Genomic DNA, 25970 nt, shown 5'->3' with positions numbered 1-25970 from the left:
AATGTTGCTTTTACATTCATTATCTGTTAAAATTAAATGATTCAGCTCTCCCCTAGCGCTGTGAACTCATGTATTCTCACCCTTCTCACCCCTCAGGCCAAGTTAAGAACATGGAAAAAGAGAAATACCGACTGTAACTTGAATTTGAAGGTTGTATTTATGATTCCCTATTCCTGGTTTGTCTTTCCTATCACATTGGGCACTGGAAAATTAATTTTAAATCTCAAACTGGGGAGTGGAGGTGGAGACAAAAAAAATCCTAAATTAAGTTCATTAACTACTCCATGCATGTGCCTTAAGGATAAAAATAGATCCACCCTCCACTTGTAACTTCCTCCGTACTTTTCTGATTCACTTACATCGAATTCTAATCTTAGCATGCTAGTTTCACGGAAAGATAAAGAGAAAACAGAAAGAACAGAACTTTCAAATAAATCAACCTACATTTTCTCAAAAGAAAAAGTTTTAAAAATCCCCTCTCAAGAACAATTAAACCCCAAAACAATATTTCTGAGTTGACAAACAACATCTACATATCAAAAAGGATGCATGGAACTCATGCTAGCATGTGTTACCATTCCCAGCCTTAACATAATGCAAACATTGTGTCAATTTCCTTATCTTATGTTTTAAAAAGATCACTTAGGAAATAACACAGGTCTCAATAGACATCAGAAGTTCAAAACAAAAACTGATCAATTAAATCCTTATGGGCATGTTTTGACAGAAACAAGTATCCTTTTCAATCAGATTATTTTAACCCATCTTTTGTTTGTTTTTAACGGGAAAAGACTTGAAATTTTGGGTCATTAACGAGAAGACATTACAATTACACCGTCTTGCTATGTATAACAATAAGTAGCAACATATTGCCCATATCTTATTATATCATTAAGATTTCCCTTTGATACTTGGGAAAACTCTTGATTAAACTGAATTTTAATCCGTTCCCATTTCTTCTTGGTCATGTGTATTTGGTTTTGGGACTGATTTCAGCAATTTTTGTGCTTCTCCTGGTGTAAAGAAAGTGTGACGTTTGACCCACTTGATATATATTCCGGACTGCTGGGAAAAATCAATGCAAATCCAAGCTTTTTCCTATGGAGCTGTTTGCAGACTTCTGTAAATTCAGTCCTTTGCTCTGTATATCTATAGAATAATCTTAATACGAGGCGGCTCAGCTACTTTCCACTCCTATTTCTTTCTACTTTCTGGCTGTGCAGAGAATCAAAACCTGGTCTCTGAACTTGTGTAGCTGTATTTTGACTAGTCAAATGTCTGTTGTGCACTGTCACACTTCATCAGACTCTGCTTTTGATAACCAAAGGATCTCTCAATAAAGAATATGTTTTCAAAGGTAATACCATCAAATTAAAGATGGCAAACTTAATCCACCTGCAGTAATCCAGTCATTTATGCTCTATGTACTTTCCTTGTTAACCAGTATTAACCAGGGGGTGGGGTGGGGTGGGGGGGGGAAGGACACTACTCTGACTTTTTTGTGCTGAAGTATTATGTGATGTTCATCATTTGAAAATATTTTTTGAGGAAGAGTCCACACTGGTACAGATGCTTTAATAACAGTTGAAAATTCTTTATGTCTGGGTATTAGTGATCTAAAGAGAGATTCAGATTTAAAAATTCAGAGTGATGTTTGACTGAAGGTTTCTATAAGATTGCCCCATAATTTGGTAATCATCTTATTTAAAATTTTAACATCTGTTTGGTGTGATCAAACTTGGGAGCAGTTGGAAAGCGAAAGATGACAAAAAACACTGCAACAGAGAGAAAGGACTTTTTTTAATGACTAACTTCAAAGGAAGGAAAGAAGAAAAGGAAAAAGTGGGGACAGGGATAAAAAAGGGCACAGGATATTAAGATGAACCTCTACCTCACTCTCCCACCCTGCAAGTCTCATAGTAGGACACTTTTCCAATCCTCACACTCATTTAAAAAAAAAAAAAGTGAGCTCCAAATATTCACAATTACACTTATGACAAGATGAACGTGAAAAAGGCAAATGAGAAATCAAAGTTTAAAATCATCACATATTTTATTTAGCAGGAATAGAATTCTAAGTCCCATTTCAGCCTCCCACTGACATAAGCTTATTCGGCCTGGGTATGTGCATATATACGTTAGAGAAGACTCATTTTAGCTTTGTCTAACTAGCCTTATTTCCTTAAAATTTGCCACTTATGGTAGCAAGAGTGGGAAAGCTAATGTGAACAAGAGGTAGCAGCAGCTAAATTTTTAACCACTGTACTACCTAGCCCTGCTCTGACCAGAGCCAGACAAGGTGGTTAAAAAGCTGACTGCTACAGGTTCTTTGCCTTCAGCAGCGTATCCAGTATTGCTGCCACCCGTTGAATTGTGCTAGTGGTAGTAACATGGAAATTTAAGGAGGAATAAAGGCTAACAGGCAGTTTCTGGACCATTCTTCGAAATACGCAGCTGTTCTTTTGCATAACGGTTATAGAACCGAGCCCTAAAAAGAAGCCATGAGTAGTCTAAAGACCTTATACAAAACAGTGTACTGATTAAATACAAAATAAAAATTACTTTCATCTGTACTTAATTATTTTGCCTATGTAGTAACTTCTATATTAGCCTTGAACTTAACACTTGGCTATACATCACCTAACCCTACCCAAATATGCCTCCATTAAGCAAAATATATTTATGCATATGAACATGATCCTATGACTAGACTAAATTGGCTCCCTGGGGATGACAACCCAATAAAGTGAAGCTTGCAGGATTCACGAGTATATTTGCAGTTTCTGGGAATTTTTGCAAGTACATAATGCCAGGCCTGCAGTATTTTCTTATAAACAATACAAAACTTACTTTCAGATTACTTGATGCAGCAGTTTTTCCACTTCCTTCCATAACTGTCACTACTGTAAACAGATACAAAATCAACTTAGTAATTTGTACTTTACTTGTTCAGAGTTTAAAAACATTAACCAATTAATTTTCTCAACACCCTTGAGACAGATGGAGGTAAAAGCGTTCCTACGACTTAAAATAACCCATTTGCCTTTAATGAGTTTAAAGCTTTCCCTGCCCACTAGGTGGAGGGAAAGTCAATGATAATAGCTTCTCCAGAACCTGAGATTTCATTAAATACAAGTTTCTAGTCTTCAGAGTTGCTAATGTAAATTTATTCAGTGCAGTTTTCCTAAGTGCTCACCACTGCCGCAGCTTAGAACCTTCTCAAGTTCCAAGTCTTTTATTTTCATGGTTGCTATTCTGCAGCTCTGAAACTGACCAAAATCAGGTGTATCATTCTGCTGTTGCCTGCAATTGCTTTGAGCAACAGGAGAAACAGGCACTGCACTTAATCATTGCAGACATCTATATGCTGAAAGAAACTCTGGGACCGCTAACAGAAAGAAAGCTCTTTCTCCTTTCTAGACACCTACTAACCAAGGCCGATACGAGAGACAGAGCACCACTCAGGCAGGGTCCAAGGACCATGCCCAAGCAGGAATTCTAGCAGCTCGTTGGGAACTGGAGTTCTCACTAGCATTTGGGCCCAGACAGCAAGGCATTCCCTGTTTTATACCCTCCAGCCAGAGGAGGAGATTTCATAAGCCTTTGAGTCCTGATTATCCCCTTTTTACAGACTGTGAAAATGAGGAACAGAAAGCTACCTAACCAAGACTATGAGGGAGCTGAGTGACAGAACTAAGATTGTAACTCAAGAGTTTCTGGCAGAAAGAACTTCTACAAATCTCTTTCCTCACAGGGCAGAATATAGCGTCAGACCTCACTGAACTTAGTGGGACATTATTCTTTTATACATATTCTGCACATCTCCTATATGACATCTTAATGACACATATCCAGCATGAAGCCTCCCACCCAAAAGATTTTCCTGATCTAACTGACTTTTTTTTATGTGAAAGTTTGTCTGGCAAATGGCAGTTCTAATTGATGGGGAAACTACTCTGCTCACTAGAACTGTAGTCTGAATTCCTCTCTATGAGGAGTGAGTTTATTTAAGCCCCAGTTCTACTTAATAAATTAATTGTACCCTAAGTCAATTGAGACCTTTCATATTCCATCTTTCAGAAGAGTATTACAACCTAAGAATCTTCTAATTGATTGTTGTTATTGTTGCTCATGTTTTCCTTGCAAGGACAGTGTGGCCTAGTAGACTAAAAATAAGACTAGTAGCTTCAAAACTCTAATGCCCACTCTGATATCTACGTTTGGCCTTGGGAAAAGTCACTTAACCTGTATACCTCAGTTGCTCCACATACAAAATGGGAGGGACTGCACAGATTAGTGCATCTAATACCCTTAGGGGGATGGAAAGTACTAGAAAGGCAATATGTGAAACAGACTTTTATGTTTTTAAATGGTATTGAGTTCCTCACTTATAAAAGTATTTTTGCTTGTTTTATTGAGCTGGTGCACAAATTGAAGAATTAGACCATGAACATGTTGGCAAAACCCATGCCTAAAGCCCCAGAACAGCAAGATACTTAGATACATGCCGAACTTTAAGAACACGAATACTCCCATTGACTACAATGGGCCTACACATGCTTAAAGTTAAGCACATGCTTATGTACCTTGCTGAAATGAGAACTAATAGGAGCAGCACAGCTTTGTAGTTAAGGCACTGCACTGAAACTCCAATTCTCACACAGACTCACCACAAGACTTTGTCTACACACAAACTTACACTGAGCCATCCGCACCCAGACTGCCCCACACAAAACCCTCTCAAACTCACACCTGGATCCACCCACACTAAGCCTCTCCACACTTGGATCCTGCCTTGCTGAGCCTGCCTGCCCACACCTGGTGCACCTGGCATGGAGGAGAAGGGCACTGCAGTGTTTCTGGGGCAGACCCCAGTCCTTGCACTGTGTCAGGGTTGTGTGCAGCCTCACTGTTGAGTCCGTGTCCGGGGGGAGGGCGCTCTCCCACCTCTGTGCAGCCAGTGGCCTGTGCTCCCTAATGCCACATTGCAGCCTCCACATTTATTTGACAAATAAAATTTGTGGTATTTTGCAGAATTTTAAAATACTGTGCGCAGAATTTTTAATTTTTTTGGTGCAGAATGCCCTCAAGAGTACTTGTGAAATGCTTGGTTTCAGCGACTTTCCCAGCATCACATTAGAACTCTTAGGCAGAGCCAGGGATAGAATCCAGTTTCCCAGGGGAGCATTCAACTGTCTTAAGCATTAAATCACTGTGACCCAGGGACCTCCTGGTGCCAAATGTCTAAGGGCACAGGGGTACATAAAGGTCTAGTATCTTCCTACTAGTTTGTCAATGTGCATCATGTAAGGTCTCTACTGACAACCTGTGTCACACTGGTTGTCATAATCCTTGCAAAACGTATGCATGGATAACATGTAAGGAGTTATGTATATATACTGAAAATTATGTTCTTGAGAATTGTGACTTGTGACCAGGTAACAAACAAGTTTCTTTCAGGTAAATTATGTTTATCTGACTGGCTATATGTAAATTGAGTATTGTATGGTTCACAAAGGATGCCTATTTACACTCTGAGCCCAGTGCTAAGAAAGGAACCATAAAATCTTCAAGAGAGGATTTACAGGCAGAAATAAACCTAGGCAATTTCATTCTCCAGTCCTCAAGTTTATAGTCCCAGCGAAAGTCTCTTTGTCCAGCCAAGCTCAGTTCCCTTCCCTATCCGATCTGTCTCTCTCCTTCCCACCTGGCCTTGGTTTATCCCCCTCCCCTCACCCATGCTCTCCCACCCCACTGGCTACCAGTCCCAGTCTCCCTCCTCAGGCTTTTGATCCAGTCTCATTGCTGCCCCTGCCCCAGTCTCTTTGCCCAGCCGCTCCCAAGTTCTTCCCTCATACCCTGGCTCGTCAGATCTGTCTGACCTTCCTTTCCCCGCTACCCCCCACTGGCTCCCCAATCCCATCTGTGAAATGGGAATAATAAAACTTCCCTCTCTCACAGGGGTGTCACAAGGATGAATGTACACATTTGCGAGGCACTCAGACAGGAGGGATGGTCGCTCAGCATCACAGAAAGGCTCAGCAGTTGCCAGCTCTCACCACACACTGAGCTCTTCGTCCCGGATTCAAGAGATTCCATGAGAATCCGAGATCTAGCTCTTACACCAGCATAGCAATGTCCCTTAGAGGTGTGATTTGGTTTTTTAACGAGCACACCTCTATCAGCATCACGCCCCACCCAGGACAGATGCGGTTATCCCGGTATAAAGGCACCTTACACCAGGCCGGCTCATCCCCCTAGCACCTTTATAGCGTGTCACTGCGGCCACACTGGGCGGGCTGTGCCCCGTGCCCGACAGCGCGAGGGTAGTTGATGCATCGCAGCTGGGGCGTGCAGACACGGCTGTCGCTTTGCTGCTGAGAAGCAAGCGCCTAACCCACCCACCCCCTTCCCCCAGCGGCACAGGAAAGCCCGTGTCCGGCGGGGCGCCTCCAGCCCAGCCCCAGAGACCCCGCCTCCCACGGTGCGCTTTAAACCCCGCCATAGGCAAGACAAACGGGGGTGCGAGGGGCTCACAGGGCTCTTACCCGCTGCCGCCCCGCCGCCCCCCAGGGACCGCGTCTCTGCCCAAAGCCGGGGGAGCGGCCCTGGAAGGGCGCCAGGGCCCCTGGGGCGCAGGGGGCGGCTGCAGGGCGCAGGGGGCGAATGACCGGGCCTGTGCTGCGCCTGCAGAGCCCCTGGCCTGGCCCGGCCCCGCACCCCCCACCGGGGTCCGGGGTCCCCCCCGCCGCAGCTCACCCGGGCGGGCCCGCGCCGCCACCCAGCTCCGCTCGCCGCCGCCGCCGCCGGCGCCTGCGCAGCTTCCCCGGCTACTTCCGGGCCGGGGCGCCGGGCACCGCCCCCACCCAGCGGCCCAGGCGTCGCCGCTGCTGCCCTTTCCCGTGTCGGTGCGCGCAGGGTCCTCACAGAGACCCGCTGCCCTCGGTTGTGGGACCCCGCAACATCGCCCCACAAACCCCCATCCTACTGCCCCAACCAGTGCCCCCAACTCCCCCGCCTCACATAACCCCCAAACTCCCCTCCAGCCCCAGCGGATTCTGCTCTCTCACTGCCCCACAGCCCCCCAACCCCTCCTCCCACCAACCTCCACAATCCCTCAGCCCCACCGGATACCGTCTCCTCCCAGCTCCCCACAACCCTGTAGGCCCCCCACCATACCATAGCTCCACCAGATTCCACCTCCTCCCATCACCCTATCGCCCCACCAAATACTGCCCTCTCTCAGCCCCCGAGGCCCCCACCAGATCCTGCTCTTTGCCCCAAGTCCTCTCACACCACCCAGGAGCGCCACTGGATACCACCTCCTGACACTGCTTCTGTACCCCATAGTTTCCCCCCCGGCAAGCTTGGCTTTACTCCTGTCACACTGGTCTTTCTTTCAGTGTCACACCAGTGCCCGCACACTCTGTTCCTGTGTCCTTCAATTAACTACCCTATTTCCCTCAGCATCTAACCCTCTTTTCATTTTAATCCCCAATATTACCAAAGCACCAAAGAAATAGAAATCTTGTTTTGACTGGATTTCCAAAAAAAACCCTGAAACAAACACCTCACTTAACCTGAGGAAAGAGAGAAAATTAAAGGGTAACAGTTGGGCCTGCCACTTTCATACATGTTTCCCTATAAAACCAAATAATTCTCATTTAATTTTACTGAAATGTGGGCTGAGGAGGCATATGGTATCAAGAAAAAGTCCTCCAGTATAGGGAATTGAAGCAACAGGGGGAATTGATCAAGAAAACACACACCTAAGTATATAACTGTTATCAAAATTTCTCACATCTTGCCACGCTGAGACTGAATCCCTGATCCTGGTCAAGCTCAAGAGAGGTTGTAATGAGGTTGAGATCAGATCTTAATTGTACTTGAATTCATAAAGTCTTATTTATCTGATCCTCCAGTAGGATGGGTAAGTGCAGATGCCTGCTTCTGAGTGGAGCCCTATTATAGTCACTGGGGCTGTTTGGAGACACAGGTGTTCCCTCTTATGGATCAGTGTGCAGGTTTGGGACCTAATACATTGCATTTCTGGTGATAGCTTTCAGCAATTGCTCCTGCTGTGAACTTTGTAAGTGTTAGTACAGAAGAGATAGAAATGTTTTCAGTACTGTTTCAGAAAGAAAAGTCACAAGCACCTTTGATGTGGTATTGAAAATAGTTTTTTCCTCTCTTCAGTAGTACTTAAACCATTTTTGTATCAGGTCAGGGGAAGTATTTGCTGAAAACCAGTGTTGGCAACTCAGCTCAGTATTGTAAAAAGGGCTTTAATCTTGACACTGTCAAGGAGTAGTCAAAGTCTGAGAATGATACTTTAGATCATAACTTGCAGACTTTTGAACCACAGATGTATGATCTGACACAATAGTTTCTGACACCTTTTACAGCCCCCAGAGGAGGTACATAACAAATTAGTAAGTTGAAAGCTTGAAATAACATAGGTTTCTTTTCTTTAAAAGAGTGAAGTTTTCTCCAACCTCTGATTCAAGATTTTGCTTTTTTGATAACGAAATTTACAAGAAGAAGCGGTGAGATAAGTGGGTCTTGTTGAGATGGAGGTAAACTTGGATTTTAAACCTCATGAAATACAATATTTTTTTTTTTTGCAGTAGTGCTCCAAACATGCTAGGTGCTGTACAAACACAAGACGACAAAATCTCAGCCCAGCAGGCCTTACAGTTGAGACTTATGTTATGTACAGCAGGGGGAGAGTTAATTTTTCATTTGAATATATATTTTGATATGAATTTAGAATTTGTAAAAGGTACCAGATTGACAGCTCTGAATACTGCATTGCTAGTTATTTATATCTATGGAACAATGCAACACAGACTGAAGTGCTTCACCATTTTAAAGTTTAATTCTAGCACCCAGGGGTTAATATAGTGAGACTGTACTAATAGCCATCTCAAGTCACTGCTTTTTTAAATCTGGAAATGATACTGCTGCAATAAAATCCCTCTTCCCAACTAATAGGGTTATAATTTATAATTTGCTTTTAATCAAAAAGTCTTAGGTATAAACGATTGTAAATTGCTTCAAAACTTCAGAGTTGTCACCTGCCTGTACTTATTTTTTGGGTAGAGGGTTTGTGGAGATGTGTAGCCACAACAACAAAGAGTAATTTGCTACATTTACATTAATATGTCACTGTTTCATCCATAAAAACAGAATCCCAAGACAGAGCTGAATGAAATCACCAGAAGCCCTTCCCAGTGCCCTAAAGTAAACATGGATGTAAGTATATGTTCTAAGTTACATTTTCAGGATTTAAATTGGTATCGTATATTCTCTTTTTTTGTGGAAATTTAAAGAATAATAATGTAGCCTGGAATAGGTGAGGTGAGGTGCTGTGTACCACTAGGCTATGATCTTGGGGATATTTTGGTTGGATGGCAGTCTGCTTGTGAATAGCTTCTTCCTTTTTCCAGACTGTCATCACCTTACTCTGTGTAAAAACAATGAGGAGTCCTTGTGGCACCTTACAAACTAACAAATTTATTAGGGCATAAGCTTTCATGGACTAGAACCCACTTCATCAGATGCATGGAGTGGAAAATACAGTAGCAGGTATAAATACACAGCACATGAAAAGATGGAAGTTGCTTTACCAAGTCGGAGGTCAGTCTAACGAGACAATTCAATTAACAGTCGGATACCAAGGGAGGAAAAATCACTTTTGTAGTGGTAATGAGAGTGCCCCATTTCAAACAGTTGACAAGAAGGTGTGAATAACAGTAGGGGGAAATTAGTATGGGGGAAATTAGGTTTTGTAATGACCCAAACCACTCCCAGTCTTTCTTCAGGCCTAATTTGATGGGGTCCAGTTTGCAAATTAATTCCAGTTCTGCAGTTTCACGTTGCAGTCTGTTTTTGAAGTTTTTTTTGTTGAAGAATTGCAATTTTTAGGTCTGTTATTGAGTGACCAGGGAAATTGAAGTGTTCTCCTACTGGTTTTTGAATGTTATCATTCCTGATGTCAGATTTGTGTCCATTTATTGTTTTGCATAGAGACTGTCCGGTTTGGCCAATGTACATGGCAGAGGGGCACTGCTGGCACATGATGGCATATATCACATTGGTAGATATGCAAGTGACCGAGCCGCTAATGGTGTGGCTGATGTGGTTAGGTCCTCTGGTGGTGTCCCTTGAATAGATATGTGAACAGAGTTGGCACCGGGTTTTGTTGCAGGGTTTGGTTCCTGGGTTGGTGTTTTTGTTGTGTGGTGTGTAGTTGCTGGTGAGTATTTGCTTCAGGTTGGGGGGGGATGTTTGTAAGCGAGGTCTGGCCTGTCTCCCAAGGTCTGTGAGAGTGAGGGATTGTCCTTCAGGATAGGTTGTAGATGCTTGATGATGTGCTGGAGAGGTTTTAGTTGGGGGCTGTAGGTGATGGCTAGTGGCGTTCTGTTACTTTCTTTGTTGGGCCTGTCCTGTAGTAGGTGACTTCTGAATACCCTTCTGGCTCTGTCAATCTGTTTCTTCACTTCACCAGGTGAGTGTTGTAGTTTTAAGAATGCTTGATCGAGATCCTGTAGATGTTTGTCTCTGTCTGAGGGATTGGAGCATATGCAGTTGTATCTTAGAGCTTGGTTGTAGACAATGGATCGTGCAATGTGGTCTGGATGAAAGCTGGAGGCATGTAGGTAAGTATAGCGGTCAGTAGGTTTCTGTTATAGGGTGTTGTTTATGTGACCATCGCTTATTAGCACTGTAGTCTCTAGGAAGTGGACCTCTTGTGAGGACTGGTCCAGGCTGAGGTTGATGGTGGGATTGAAATTGTAGAAATCATGGTGGAATTCCTCAAGGGCCTCCTTCCCATGGGTCCAGATGATGAAGATGTCATCAATGTAGGGCAAGTAGAGTAGGGGCGTAAGGGGACAAGAGCTGAGGAAGCGTTGTTCTAAGTCAGCCATAAAAATGTTGGCATATTGTGGGGCCATGCGGGTACCCATAGCAGTCCCGCTGACTTGAAGGTATAAATTGTCCCCAAATCTGAAATAGTTGTGGGTGAGGACAAAAATTTGTTAGTCTAAGGTGCCACAAGGCCTCTTCGTTGTTTTTGCTGATTCGGGCTAACACAGCTACCACTCTGAAACCTGTTACTCTGTGTAGTCTCTTACTCTGACATTTGCATTCAACCACCTCCCACTGTGTTGCTTTGAGGAAGAGACATCCATATATGCAGCTCTTCTTATATGAAAGATTCTCTCCCCCATATGAATTGTCCTCACTTCAGTGCTACATCCAACATACTGTGGTTCTTGTGTACTTCCCTTCCTGAAATACACATTAATTCTCTTCTCTCCACTGACCTCCCCACAGATTGGGAGAATCATAGGTGACCATCGGTAGCTAATACTTCATTTGTTTAATAAACCAGTTAGTTTTAAATGCAAAACATGTTTTGATAAACTTATTTTTCTCCCCCTTATGTATTCAGCATATTAGGATAGTTTTATTTAATACAAAAAAATTAAAATGCTATTTTTGTGCATTTGTAATTGAATTCCAAGTTTCCTCCAACTGCAGGTTGACACAAATCAAAAGTAAAAAATTAATTATAATCAAGCAAATAAATATAATTTACCATTTTAAAATATGATAAAAATGGAGAAGTTAAGACTCTTAATAAATGTATGTTAAGCTATATAACTGCTTAAATAAATGTGTACAGATATAGTGAATCTATTTGACTAGCAATAAGGAGTACCAAATGTTGTGTAAAGGCTATAATTATGTGCAAATCAATATGTTTTACTGGTCACCAATCAATGAGAATCAACCTTTCTTCAGGAAAATAATTAAAAAATACAAATGCAAACAAAATTAAAATCAATTATTTAAATTAAGGTATTTTGTTTGCTGATTTAAATCATAGTTAAAATTTGTGATTTATAGAATCATAGAAATGAAGTGCTGGAAGAGACCTCAAGAGGTCATCTAGTCCATCCCTCCATGTTGACGCAGGACCAAGTATACTGAGACCAGTGATACTCAGACTTCAGTGGTTCAGAAGCCAAATTAACGGTCAACATTATCCAAAAGAGCCACAGTAGTGTGAATTCATTGTTTTATTTATTTTATATATATATATATATATATATATATACACACACATACACACACACAAACTCACTCACTCTCAGAAAAATTACTTACCAAGTATTATTATTTTATCAACTACAATTGGTAAATAACATAGTAAAAGCATCCTGATTGGTTAATAATTAAATCATATAGTGTTTTAATATCATGTGCTGCAAAGAGCAGCAGGAGATACATTAAAGAGCCACTTGCAGCTGGCGATCCTCAGTCTGAGTACCACTGATCTAGAGCATCTTGACAGGCGTTTGTCTAACCGGTTCTTAAAAACCTCTCACTTTGATTTAAATCAATCCACCGTGCACAGTTTTATTCAAGTACTGTGGCTTAATTCAAACCATTTATCAAATTTCAAATTAGTGTACAGAGAGACAGACAACACTAAAAGAAATTATCAGTGATCATGGGAGCTCTCTGCCAGCTGCTCTCCCTGCCGCTAGCACCGAACTCCTGTCAAATCAGTACTGCAGCTACATGAAGGGCTAGCTTGCACTCTCCCACCTACGCTAAAGGGTTGGGGAGAGGAAACGGACAGAAAAATGGGAAACAATATCGAGCTTAAAAACATTAAGCTGTACACAAAGCCTAAAAGTATACCAAACTCTTGCTGCTGCAGTTTTGATCAGTTACAATAGAAGGCAATCATAAAAGTACACAGTCTAAAACAGAGGTTTCTCATTTTTTTTTAACCTTAAAAGATTAATCAAATGAATCTTAAAAGACAGATTTTCTTGTGGACCTTCTCCCCTCCCGTTCATGATTGTGTGGATTACTTTGTCTCCCGCTCTTGATCCTATAATCTCCTTTTGGCAACTATAGCAATTGTTTGCGGCAAAATAGAGTTAAGAAAGTACTTACTGTGTTTTTAGCCTCTTTTAATGTGATTTAGCAATTAGAAGGCAGGGAGTAGTCAGTTTGCTGAAGACTAGCAAGTGTTCTGTGTTCCTTGTGTAGTCCATATGCCACAATTTCAGAATCAGTGGCCTGAGAAATGATGTTTAAACAAATAAACCAAGTCCACAGTTGTAAGGGCATCATCTGTTTTATTTGTAGCAGTTGCAAATGGAGCAGGAGTTAAGCTTCAGGAAACTAGTAGAGAGTTCAGAGTGTCCAGAGCAACTGAAATACGACTTCAACAAAAATGGTGAACTGAAGCATCTAGATACCAATGAGCCCTTTGTCTTTAATTATTACAAAAATGCACTTGAGAGGAACCATAAACGCTATCAAGTTCTGGGGCATCTCATTACACAGTATGTTTATGAGCTCCTGGAAAGAGTCTGCAAGCTTCAGAAAGTCCACATCCCAACAGATGCTACAGAAGATGAACCCAGAAGTTTCTTTTTCATCAACGAGAAAGCATTAACTAGTTCCTCAAGCCTAATTGTGCTCCTACAAGACCATGGAGTCTTTCGTGCTGGTCAATGGGGGCTAAAGACCATAATCCATGAGGGCCTGGATCATGGAACTCAAATACCATTCATTAAAACAGCCCTTCAATGCTATGGAGGAGTGATTGTTTTAAATCCCAATGACAATTTCATTGATCTGAAGATGGAAGATGAGTGGTTAAGTTTATCTACCAAGGAAGAATCTTCCACTGTAAATTCCTCCTGGTGGATCCCAAAGAGGTGCAGCAGCAGCCCCGAAGAGCACACCATTTACATTTGGGATAATTTTATTTCAAAGAGCGCAGCCAAGAATGTGGCCTTTATTGCCCATGGCTACGGAGGCTTGGTTTTCATCAATCTGCTCATGCAGAGAACATGGGAAGTGATGAATAAAGTGTATTCTGTGGCCCTTATTGACTCCATGCACCACACGTTACACCAGGCAAAAAATAATCCACAAGTGCAAGAATGGATACAGAAACATTGCCGTGAATGGGTAACAAACAGTAAACCTCTAGACAGACCCACAGGTTCCCTTGTGAAAGTGGATTGTCCTACAGTCTCTGCTGGGACTGAAAAATACAGGTTAGCACCATCCTCCACCTTACAGGCCATTTTCAAGTACCTGAAGAGCACACTGAAAGCTAGGAAGACAGTAGCTTTATCTCGTTCTCCTATTGTAACAAGGAGCAGCAAAAATAAGGAGAGAGGCAATACATAAAAAGAATGCTGAAGTATTTTTCAGGAATCTTCTCCCTCTTTAAAACCACTCCGTGGAAGCTTGAAACTGAAGCTACCATGTTAGCTTCCTTGCATTGCAGAGTGATTTATGGCCATAAAGGTGGTATTGGGTTTCTGATTTTTATTGTTGTTGAAAAACTAATTGGCAGAACAAATAAAGTTATCACCAAACATTAGAAAAGTTTGGTCTTTTCTTTTTGGAAGCTAATTCTTGCAATTTCAAAAAAACAATTCATGTGAGCTTTAAACTTGAGCTCTTCTGTTATTCCTGCACTTTAAAATGGTACATAGTAACAGTGTGAAGGTGTGCCAGAGTTTACCTATGTTGATTCTGGAAGCTTATGTTGTGAAGTTTGTGCATATCTGAGCTAAGTAGATTTTGTCAGCAAAAAATCCGTAAATTTCACTGTAAAGGGCAATTTGGCATATGAAATTAATGTTAAAGACCCTACAAATCTAACATTAGCCTATCCACTCACTTGGCAGTGCCCAGCTGTTCCTTAAATATTCTCCAATATTTTTTCCAGTCTTCTACTGCTTCCCTTTGGACACTAGTCTGTCATCTAAAGATTCTTCACTGAACCATACACTACCACCTTCCGCCAGTCAGAGAAATGAGATAGTCTAAACATATATACAGTGGACCAAATTTATCCTCAGTGTTACTCCAGTGAAACCAGTGAGATTAATCTAGTAATTAATTTGGCCTCATTTAACTCCTTTTCAGACTGAATGATTGCTGTGGAAATATTGCAGTGTAGTAACCTGGACGAATTAAAAATAAAATACAAACTTGACATAAAAAAGCAACCTGTAATTAAAAAATGACCATATATGAAAAATTATATTACTATTTCTCCCCTTTCCTTGGCTGTCTCATTTCAAATTGGGGTTGGTATTTCTTAAAGAGAAAGAGCTCTCTGCACCTCCATAGTCAGATTGTGCAAACTGATTGTATGTCAGCATGTTGGAAAGTAAAATAACCCTCAGTTATTTGTATAGTAAATGTAAATAAAATGGCTATTCTTGGCTCCCATTCGCATCAGTGGGAGTTAAGGATGCTCAAGTCCTTGCAAGATTGAGCCTTAAAAGATGACAGAACGTTAGTGTTTAGTTGTGGCCTCAGTTTCCATTTTGGCCAGGATCTTTTGAGGATATGATTGTGCCTGAAGAATGAGTAACAGTTTCCCTCTATCCTTTTGCTCAATGGTAGACTTAACCATGCTCTGCTGCTGCTTCTAGGAATTCCCACTCCGCTGCTAGCAATAAGGGACAGAATTATTTACTTACATAGGAAGGCAGTAATTGGTGAAATATGCAAAATGGAAGGCTTATTTTAGAACAAAAATGAAAAACCGGTCAATTGTTTGCATACTGTTCCTATTGAGAACAGTATTAAGTGATCACAAAGCAGTACATGCTCATGCTTTTATGTGATTTGTTCACTCACCAATACCACATTCGAGATAATTTCACTCTCAAAGCACCATATCATAGCCATTAGATAGTGTGCATCTCAGAGAATAATTTGTGTGACTCATACAAGTAAACATGTACCTTTATTTATAAGAAAGTGACAGAATGTCTGTCTTCAAAGGGTGACCAATATGATCTTCAAGATGAATTCACAAGTTTTGCTCATCTCAAATCAATATTTTAAATTCCTTGATAGAGAAGGTCATATTTGGGAACATTTTTTGGATCAATAGGACTCCGTACAATGAGCTTTCCACGCATTGCTCCACGGTAAATCACTTCAATCAAATCTATGAAATCTTGCTTTGTTTTAAAGCTTCCCACAAATTTAGTGTGATCTGGAGACCTATGTAGCAGATAAAGACAGTAGAAATGTAAATGCCTGTTAAAGGGTCTGAAACAAACTTTTTAAAGACAAGAAAACTTATTCAACAGAAAGGAGGATTTTGATTTAGTCACTCTTATGGCTTGAACCACTCTGGTATGGTATACATGAAGTAAAAAGACAAGGCAATATAGGAATTATTGTGACCAGACCTCAAAAACCTAAAAAGATGCTGTGGTATGACCAAGAATTTAACATGGAGAGCAGAGTGAAGTGTGACATTATACTGCACATCATCTGTGAAATGTATCAGAGTTTTTTTCACACAGTACTAAACGAGAGGGTATTTCAAAATGAAAGGCATAGTTCAGCATCTCTGCCCATTCATTACTTGGCCTGCTCTCTTTCAATATTCATGCAACTACTGACAAAGGAAAGTACAGTTTTCTCAAGCCACCTCATAAGATAACAAAGGCAGAGACTGTGCTAATTATGGTAAACAGAAGAGAACCTCATGCAAACTGACATACCCATAATCCACTTTCATGTGCTGTCCATTGAAGAAAAAGACAGTAGATGGAATATAACTGATGTCAAAATACTGGGTGTACACTGGCACCTTGTTCACATCCACCAAGTAAATGGCTGCCATTTTACTTAAGTCATGAGATGTCTTTGCAAGCTTTAGAAATTGAGAAAGACATGATAAAAACAGTTTCTAACATGAGCAGGCAAAACATGCCAAGTTTAAAAGCACAGCTGTAATTGCTAACCTTGTTTTTTTAAATAAGGGAGAGTCAGAATTAGTGAAAGACTGATCTTTATCTTTAAAAATATATTTTTTAATTAATTCATGATCCGGTTGCTGCTTTGAGCACATGCTTTTTTCCAATATCATGTTTTGGTCACTGTAAAGAATCAGTTGTGCAAGCATAAGGAAGCAAAGACCTCTGTCATGGCAATTCATCCTCGGAGAAATGTTTGTCTTATGAGAAGACATCATGGATATTTGAACATTACTGAATTTTAAATATTAGTCCATCTTGTTTCAAACATAAGTAGCATGGACTAGTGTTCATATCATGAGACCTGGAAACAAATGCCTGATTTGTAAGACCACTTCTACCACTTGCTGTATGGCCACAGGCAAGTCATTTAACTTCCCTTTGTGTGCATTTACACTGGGGGAAAAAAATCAATCCGGTAATTTTCCATGAGTGCATCTCCACCATTGGCAGCAATGGTGGAAGCTGTATTGTAGAAAGGGTACAGCTGTTTTTATTACTGTGTAGTCTAACTGCTTAGGTGAAGGAATCCGGATGAAATCCTGGCTCCGCTGAAGTCAATGGCAAAACTCCCACTGACTTCAGAAGGGCAAGGATATCACTCTATGTCTTTATTCTCTCTGTGAGGTGCCTTGCACCCCTAATTGTACTATATGCAAATGCTATAAAGTAAAGTTTATATAGCACTTTTCAGTTTCAAAGTGCTTTGCAAACAATGATTAAGGCAATGATTTAGTCACGGGTATTTTTAGTAAGTCATGGACAGGTCACAGGCAATAAACAAAAATTCACAGCCTATGTGTTACCTGTCCATGACTTATACTAAAAATACCTGTGTTTAAATGGGGGAGGAGCGCACTGTGTGGTGGGGGGACAGGGAGAGGGGGTTTGCTGCTGCTGGAGAGGGTGCCTGGGGCCAGCGGCTCCAGCTGCCAGGGGCCAGACTGCAGCTACTCCAGCCGGCTGTCCGGGGACTGCTGCCCGCGATCGTGGACACTCCGGCGAGCTGGCTGGGGACCTCTGCCCAGGACTGCAGCTGCTCTGGCCGGCTGGGAACCACTGCCCAGGGCCGGGGACTGCAGCTGCTCCAGCTGGCCAGCCAAGGACTGCTACCCAGGACCGTGGCTGCTCCAGGTGGCTGGGAACTGCTGCCTGGGGGGCGGAACAGTGGCTGCTGTTGCTGTCCTGCGGCCACTCCAGTAGCTGTCCCCGGGGTCAACTACACTGGCCCCTGCAGAAGTCACGGAGGTTGTGGAAAGTCATGGAATCCATGACCTCTGTGACAGACATGGAGCCCTAACTATGATTAATTTTCACCACACTCTTAGGAAGGGAATGAAGTATTCTCTAATTACTCCACTTTACATTTCATTCCCAGTGCACTAATAACTTAATTGTAATTTGGCTCCTTCTATATTATTTGATAGTATCATGTCATTTCATTCTATTGCACCAAATGTGTATGTAATGATTGGCATAGCATCAATAAAAGGTTTTTAAAAATTGCTCTTACAGTATCATCCAATTGAAGACAAACAGGATCATCATCTTTCCCAAATCGAAGAACCAAAACTTTCTCCGCTACACTTTTTATTGCCTGATCCACTTCCTTTTTATTGGTCAGTTTGGGCAGCAGGAAACTCATCTTGATTGAAAATGGCTCCAGACATCAAACACTGTATCTAATTATTAAAAGAGAGACTGTCAAAATTGGTAAACCTGCCTCCCTACCACACACAAAAAAGTAGTTGATTAGACAATGACAATGGGCTTTAAGTGTTTGCTTAAAGCAGTCTAATCTATTAGGATTTCTTTTTTTAAGGGGAAAGAGAGAAAATACTGCTCCAAACACTAAAAATTAAATATTACTACACACTGCAGCTTTCTTCAAATGAAAGACCAGCTTACTTACATACCTGTCTATTATATCATGGGCTTCAGAGAGAGTTGCACACAGATTTAAAGAAAATCAGTTTTAAAAACAACATTTAAAAAAGGCTGTGTGAATTATTTAAATATGGGACTATTGGCAAAGAAGGTGATATATGGGATATAAAGATGTGAGAGGAGAAAAAGGATAGTGTTGTGAGCAGCTGGAGAAAAAGCAGGTCCCTAAAGACAAGGGGGAGCTATCAATTTACATTTTGTACAAACACTAGGTTGTCTGGCTACTGCAGTTCTATCTAGTTAGTTCAGTTATATCAAAAAGGTCTGGAAGGATATAACAGAAGACCTGTTGAAGAATATACATTGTTGGCAGTAGATATAAGATACGATGCACTCACAAAACGAAATCCTCTATGCCACAGCATGTCCACTTAGGGTGACCAGATGTCCCGATATTAGGGGCTATGTCTTATACAGACAACTATTACCACCTCCACCCCCAAAAAAGCATCCCAATTTTTCACCCTTGCTATCTGGTCACCCTATGTGAACTTTACATGCATAGCCTAAATCAGTGGTTCCCAATCTTTATGGGAGGCTGTCAACTTTCACCAGATTGAGACCCCTCAGCTGTACCAGCAACCAAATAAAATGGGTTTGAGATTTAAGAGAGACCTATTAGATCACTCAGTACATCTCCCTGCCAAAGAAGGACTGCCTCCTTCAGCACATTTTCTCACACTTTGTCTAGTCTAAAATAATTTATGCAAAGGAGTTGCAATCACTTCCTTTGGGAGACTGTGCTACACCATGGTACAGTTCACTCTCAGGAAGTTATTTCCCCAGATAATCAGCTTGAAGTTTCTTTTTCTTTATTTATCCCATTATTATATCCTCATATACCACACTACGTAATTCCTCAACATCACAGATGTTTACACCGGTCAATATTTCTTTACTGTTATTGCATCTTCTTCAACCTCCTCCCTAGTCTTCATCTGTCGAAGCTCTAATATTTTGCTCCTTTAAACTCTTCCTCATGTCAGGCTTTCCACATAATTTCTGCTACCCTGCTCTGAACTCCTTCCAAGTTGCCAATGTTGTGGTACCGAGCAACAGATGGACTGATATCCCAGCGGCACACACCGCAGAGAAAAGGACTGTGTCCTGTGGAGCATGAAGCCTTTTGAGGAGAGGAGCCTGGGGCTCCTGGGAGCCATAGAAAGCGGATCTGATACTGACACACCCTTCCCCACCTTGGGACATGAGGCCCCTTCATCTGCAGCCTCCCTCAATCACCCTGATTTCTTCTGGCCGCTCTATGCCATTGCAAACTGCTGCCCCTCCCCCGCTACCACTGGGCTCCCCCGTCTCGCCCCAGTATGAGCCCTGGAACCTGCCCCGGCCTCCAGCTGCCCCCTGCCCTGCCGCAGAACCCCGGAGGCAGGAAGCGCAGTAGGACCCTGGGGGAAGGTAGGAACCTAGAGTTCCAGCTGCAGAACCCCGAGGACCAGGACGGGCAGACACCGCGCACCTGAAGAAAAATGGAGACATCGGACCCAATGATCGCACCGCCAGGCCCGTCTATCGGACAGAACCACTCAGCGCGCAAGCGCAGATCCTACCCTATGATTGGCTACAAACCAAAGCCAATCAGAGCAGCTGGAAAGCAGGCCAACCCAGCGGCGTGGCTGCTGGAGCTTTTTTCCCTTCCGAGTGAGGGGGAGGTGGGTCCCATACCCGAGAACCCTCCGGCTGGAAGCGGAAGCGTGGCGCATCGGAGGGTTCTCGAGGTGGGACTGGATAGGTCGGAGCGAGAGGCACGTGGGGACTGGTGCTCTTGCAGGTGCGTGGCCGGGGGCGGGCACAGGGCGCCGAGTTTCCAGCACAGCCGGAGCCGCCCCGGGGAGAGGGGGGCCCTGGCTCCCCAGGGTCCCGCAGCGGGAGGCCCCGTTCCATTGGGGTCCGCTGGCGCCGCCGGGGTGGAAGCCCCGGGCCATGGTAGTGCGCAGAGGGCAGACACCGACCACGCCTCTCGTCTGCTGCGGGGCGGCCTGTAAGGCCGCTGCTCCTGATACCGGGCCCGGTGTCACGCGTGGGGCGGGGGAAGCCCCTGTGTGGATCACTGAGCCCCGTGTGCGTGCACGCCACCCACCCATCTGTGCAGTAGGGATAATATCGTTCGCTAAAGACTGAACGATAATGTGTGAAAAGTGCTTTGAAATGTCAAATGTATTTGTAATGGCTAAGCATTATGGGTTAATTTTAAGATCGTTTCAAAAGCATCCCCTCCTGCAGCTTTCTGTAGAAGGGACAAGTAAGTTCTTTAACTCAAATGATCACCTGCTTACAGCATGAGTTTCTGTACCTCTGTTATGGAAGACATAACAGAATTATTTGTTCAACTAAGACAGTTTAGCTCTGAGAGACCTAGCACTAAGACTGTGTTTAAAAGAGGGGTTGTTTCCTGTGTTTTATAAATATCAAATAACGTGTTTTTCTGTGTTCCATACCCAGGTTCTTCTAAAGGGATTTTTAGAGCTTTCAGCGAAAATGAACCAGTAGCAAATACACTCAGTCTTGGACAAGTCTAGCGGTAACGTGGCTTTATTGGAAAACTTAGGTCAAATCCTTATTTGCTTTAAATAAGCACAGATCCATTTACTTCATTGGAGCTATGCCACATTAGATTACCTGAGGCTGGGCCTCATATGTTTTTCCTTTATGTACATTCTCTCATGTGCATTTTTGATTTTAGTACCTTAATGTCATATTTGAAGTATATAATTTGTTAAAGTCTCAGTGGGTTTTTTTGTCCTGTTCCACAGAATGAATCATTTTTATTTTACTATCCTGTAAATTGTACTGTTTGTTGTTTCAATGTTGATAATTCATATTAACAATTTTATTGCAGTTGTCCATCAACTTTATACAGTCTATCTCTTTCATTATATTAGTCAACTTTCACTGCAGTCATAGCATCTCAAAACAATGGCATATTTACAGAATATTTTGTTTTAATAATCTGTTTTCTGTTTATACTTTAGTTTCTTTAATTTAAAAAAAAAAGATTTAACTTGTCCTTTTTCAAATAAGGACACTTTTTTTAAGTTTCAGGTGGTATAGTAAATTAAGATTATAGCATACAAAGTTTTTTTTTAATGTGTAACTTATTTTTGCCTTTAATTTGTTTCATATTTTTAAATTGAACTCTTTTCAGAGTAACAGCCGTGTTAGTCTGTATTCGCAAAAAGAAAAGGAGTACTTGTGGCACCTTAGAGACTAACCAATTTATTTGAGCATGAGCTTTCGTGAGCTACAGCTCACTTCATCGGATGCATACCGTGGAAACTGCAGCAGGCTTTATATACACACAGAGAATATGAAACAATACCTCCTCCCACCCCACTGTCCTGCTGGTAATAGCTTATCTAAAGTGATCATCAGGCCCACCCTGGTGATCACTTTAGATAAGCTATTACCAGCAGGACAGTGGGGTGGGAGGAGGTATTGTTTCATATTCTCTGTGTGTATATAAAGTCTGCTGCAGTTTCCACGGTATGCATCCGATGAAGTGAGCTGTAGCTCACGAAAGCTCATGCTCAAATAAATTGGTTAGTCTCTAAGGTGCCACAAGTACTCCTTTAAATTGAACTCTGTAATTTGTTCATTGGCTCTACTTAGGGTTGGCCATGGAGAGAAAAGGATATGAAAAAACAGCTTAGTTAGTTCTGTTTTAGGCCCAGTTCTGCAAACACTTAATCTTGTTTGCTTAACTTTATTTGTGTGATGAGTCCTGTTGAAATTAATGGGACTACTCATATGAGTAAAGCTATATATGTGCTTTAGTGTTTACAGGATTGGTACTTTAGGCTTAGATTTATTCACATGCATAACTTTACATATTGTGAGTAGTCCCATTAGCTTCAGTGGCAGCATAAAGTTAAACCCATAAGCCTGCAGGAGTTTGCCACGGGCACTTCCCTACTTTACTGTTACATTTCAAAGAGATAAGCATTAGTGATGTGAACATTTTCTGGAAAAACTACTCAAAAAGAAATCCTCACCTACATTGTCACACCACAAGTAGAATGAATTGTGCTTCTGTGGTCTGCACCTATGAAAGCATTCATGGCATCTGTGTGCAGTGGCATGCTTCCATCACAAAGCTTCCTATCTACAAATGACATACAAGAGTGATTGAAGTGGGAGGGTTGAAACATATTTAAGTATTGTTTGACTTGACCTGGAATTATACACAGCTGATTTAAGCAACAATGCTAACTGCTGTTTCCTCTAGTAGCAACATCAACTTTATTTTCTTTTAGAGACAGTAAAAAAGTAAAAGTCTAATTAGAATATTGATATCAAGTGCTAAGAAGTAACTTCCTGTTCATCTGAGGAGTTAAAATTAGAAGCAGATTGAGTTTTTCTCACATCTGTGACTACTAATTTTGTTTTTCTTTTGTCTTGTTACCATTTTTGCAGATAACTGCTTGGATACAACACTCTCCTAAATATGAAGTTTTTTAATATGCTTCTCAGAAGCATTGTGAGACGTTCGGTTTTTCCATTTGCTATGCAGAATGGGTCAAAAAAAGATTTGTTTTTAACAACTCCCCAGAGGTCATTTCCATGTAGAACACTGATTTTGTCTCCTGCCCTGAAGAAGCAGATTTCATCCAGCCCCACTGAGAAGCTAGATTTGGATGGGTGGAAAAATGTCATGAGATCTGGAATGCAAGAGGAAGTCGGTGAGGCATCTGAGAGTGAGGAAGATTCTACTTTAGCTGCCACAAGGGAACTTGTGGAGATGTGGAGGCTAGCTGGCAAAACTGTTCCAGAAAATATCAGTGAAGAAGAGATAAAGACCCTTATGGAATGTTCCACTAAGTCATCCAAAAAGAAGTATTTAAAATACTTAGCTGTCAAAGAAAAAGTGAAGAAAGCTAATAAAGTAAAGCAGGAAAAGCAAAAGGAAGCAAAGAGGGAAAGGCTGGAAAAGGCTAAAAAAAATGATACTGGTGAGCTGAAGAATACTTTCTTATTACAGTTTTGGTCCAAGTCTATGGATAAGATGTATAACTGGAGGACTGCTCAGGCTATGATCTTTGGCCAGCCTCTAGTATTTGACATGGCTTACGAAAATTACATGTCACGTAGAGAAATGGAGAACACAGTGAATCAGCTAATGGAGACCGAAGGTTGGAATCGAAGAGCTGTGGATCCTTTTCACTTACATTTCTGTAATGTCAAAGTAGATGGCCCATATCATAAAGAATTTGTCAAGCGCTATGGAGAGGCATGGGACAATTTACTTGTGACTGTGACAGAACAGTCTCACACAGATGTCTTTCCAAGCGACAAGCTCATCTACTTAACTGCTGACTCTCCCAATGTAATGAAGAAGTTTGAGCATGATAAAATTTATATAGTTGGATCAATGGTTGACAGGAATATACAGACTGGAATCTCTCTTGCACATGCAAAACGCTTGAAATTAACAACTGAACGTCTTCCACTGGAGAGGTACTTGAAGTGGGAAACTGGTGCCAAAAATCTCACATTGGACCAAATGATTCGTATTTTATTAACTTTAAAAGATACTGGAAATTGGCTGGAGGCGCTGAAATTCGTTCCAAAAAGAAAATATGAAGCTTTTGTAGATACATCCTTCTATTCAAAGCATAAAACTGATACAGGGAGAAGAACAAAGGTGTTTGAATTTAGCAATAGTAAGGAAAAAGTAAAGAAGCCCTTTGTAGAGAATTCCTTCAGGAAGCAAACACAGAAAAAATGGTGGATAGCTGAAGAATCTTAAGGGCAAACTATACTGTTAATAGGCTTAAATTTCCATTGACTTCTGTGGGAATTTGATGGAAAAAACTGAAGGGTAAAAGAGTAACTAGAACTGCTGTCTGATATGGGTTTTTTATAACCTTTGTATTGCAGTTATTTAAACAGAAGCTTAACAGGCTTGTTCCCTCCCCATCCCCCCCCCAAAAAAAATCCATGAGGAAAAGCTGTGATGATCAAATCTACAAATTGCACCATAAGAAAGAATGTAATTAAATTGAATAAAACTGTGGTGGATATAACTTCATTTAAACCCTTACTTGTTTAACACCAAATGCTGTAATGTGGTTGATTAGTTCATGGACTGAAATATGGTAAATATAGACACTGTAAGAGGCTAGCTGGATACTATTAATCTAGTGGATGTACTACAAATGCCTTAGTAAATATTTGCAGACCTTAGCCTTTCTATTCGTTTACAACACTAATAATGTCTTGAATACTGATCTTAGAATGTAGCTGATTTGCCCACTGGCTCTTACCCCCGTGAATAAGTTGTGGTTTTGTTTTCTGAGGGTGTTTTTTGGTTTTTGGTGTTTTTTGGTTTTTGGTGTTTTTTGGGGGGGCGGGAGGCGAGTAGGGAGTTTGCTCCATGGTGTTTTAGAAAGATCTCATTATGATGATGCATCATTTATTCATTCAAAGTATTTTAGTATCTGATGTGATGCCTTGTGAATGTAAACATAAAACAATCTGACCTGCGGTTCTAAAATTCGCTCACCTTGTGGAAGAAAGCGATGTGGACCTGTGAACGACTTCTTTTTAAGAAATATATGCATTTTTGTCCCTTTTATCATGTAGGGTTTTCCAATCCTCTACAGCTTTTGAAAATAATAAACACGGGTACTAGTAATACCCCTAGGGGCAGAGAGTCTCTTTTCATGTGGCAGTTCTGTACTGAAAATACACAACACTTCTCAGTTATGCATGAAGTTTAAATCACTGATTTAGGTGAAAATGACTGTTCAAGTTGCAGATTAGGGTTTTTTCCTACCTTTGAAAAAGCCTTTACATGTCACAGTTCCAATTACCCTCTGCCCAAGAGCAGTGAAAATGGGACAATTTCCCTGTCTTACCTACAAAAATTTTAAACAGAAATGTTATGACTTTAAGGGAGGCCCGATTAGACTCTTTACAGAGGAACAAGGTGAAAAGTAAATGTCAAGCCTGTTTACCTTCATATTTCAAACAGGATATCTTCCTAGATGTGACTGAAAAAAATATTGCTGATCAAAAGACTCTAACAGTTAATTGGTTCCTGCATCTTTAAAAATACAAATGAGAATCTGTCTTCCTTATGAGAAGCTACTGGGGGTGGAATCTATGAAGGGTTATAAGTGTTGCAATACTGAGCATCATGGTGCCTATCTTAGCCATCTAGAAAATCAC

The 25970-nt window shown here is 41.5% G+C and overlaps 4 protein-coding genes across 20 annotated transcripts in view; 2 read left to right on the top strand and 2 right to left on the bottom strand.

The window, feature by feature from the left end:
• The window catches only part of SENP7 (SUMO specific peptidase 7), a 72409-nt gene extending 65555 nt beyond the window's left edge, over window positions 1-6854 (bottom strand). For 7 of the 10 annotated variants that reach the window (XM_073306930.1, XM_073306959.1, XM_073306968.1 and 4 more), the window contains exons 1-2: window positions 6549-6740; window positions 2851-2903 (exon numbers count right to left, since the gene is read on the bottom strand). In XM_073306930.1, coding sequence (XP_073163031.1) covers window positions 2851-2892 — 42 coding nt within the window. In that variant the 5' untranslated portion in view covers window positions 2893-2903; window positions 6549-6740. The other 3 variants (XM_073306922.1, XM_073306912.1, XM_073306940.1) reach the window with 3 other exon arrangements.
• Window positions 6850-14418, top strand: LOC140896052 (putative protein ARB2BP). Its single transcript, XM_073307056.1, has 4 exons — window positions 6850-7605; window positions 8478-8576; window positions 9190-9255; window positions 13174-14418. The coding sequence occupies exons 2-4, from the start codon at window positions 8571-8573 to the stop codon at window positions 14230-14232; spliced, it is 1131 nt and encodes a 376-aa protein (XP_073163157.1). The 5' UTR covers window positions 6850-7605; window positions 8478-8570; the 3' UTR covers window positions 14233-14418.
• A 1374-nt stretch (window positions 14419-15792) lies between these two features.
• TXNL4B (thioredoxin like 4B) lies at window positions 15793-20455 on the bottom strand. 2 transcript variants are annotated; one of them, XM_073307071.1, is made up of 4 exons: window positions 20260-20455; window positions 18352-18520; window positions 16584-16735; window positions 15793-16074 (listed from the first exon to the last, which is right to left on the bottom strand). In XM_073307071.1, the coding sequence occupies exons 2-4, from the start codon at window positions 18481-18483 to the stop codon at window positions 15909-15911; spliced, it is 450 nt and encodes a 149-aa protein (XP_073163172.1). In that variant the 5' UTR covers window positions 18484-18520; window positions 20260-20455; the 3' UTR covers window positions 15793-15908. The 2 variants fall into 2 exon arrangements, with proteins under 2 accessions (XP_073163172.1, XP_073163177.1); XM_073307076.1 differs by lacking the exon at window positions 20260-20455 and adding an exon at window positions 19982-20073.
• Window positions 20424-24983, top strand: TRMT10C (tRNA methyltransferase 10C, mitochondrial RNase P subunit). Of its 7 annotated transcripts, none has more exons than XM_073307041.1 (3): window positions 20424-20571; window positions 21243-21321; window positions 23214-24983. In XM_073307041.1, exon 3 carries the CDS (start codon window positions 23245-23247, stop codon window positions 24544-24546), a length of 1302 nt encoding a protein of 433 aa, XP_073163142.1. In that variant the 5' UTR covers window positions 20424-20571; window positions 21243-21321; window positions 23214-23244; the 3' UTR covers window positions 24547-24983. The 7 variants fall into 7 exon arrangements, with proteins under 7 accessions (XP_073163142.1, XP_073163146.1, XP_073163145.1 ...); XM_073307044.1 differs by lacking the exon at window positions 20424-20571 and adding an exon at window positions 20581-20726; XM_073307043.1 differs by lacking the exon at window positions 20424-20571 and adding an exon at window positions 20581-20781.
• The last annotated feature ends 987 nt before the right edge of the window (window positions 24984-25970 follow it).

Source organism: Lepidochelys kempii, chromosome 1 (assembly GCF_965140265.1).
Source record: "Lepidochelys kempii isolate rLepKem1 chromosome 1, rLepKem1.hap2, whole genome shotgun sequence".
Classification (NCBI taxonomy): domain Eukaryota; kingdom Metazoa; phylum Chordata; order Testudines; family Cheloniidae; genus Lepidochelys; species Lepidochelys kempii.
This window is presented reverse-complemented; position numbering and strand designations above follow the sequence as displayed.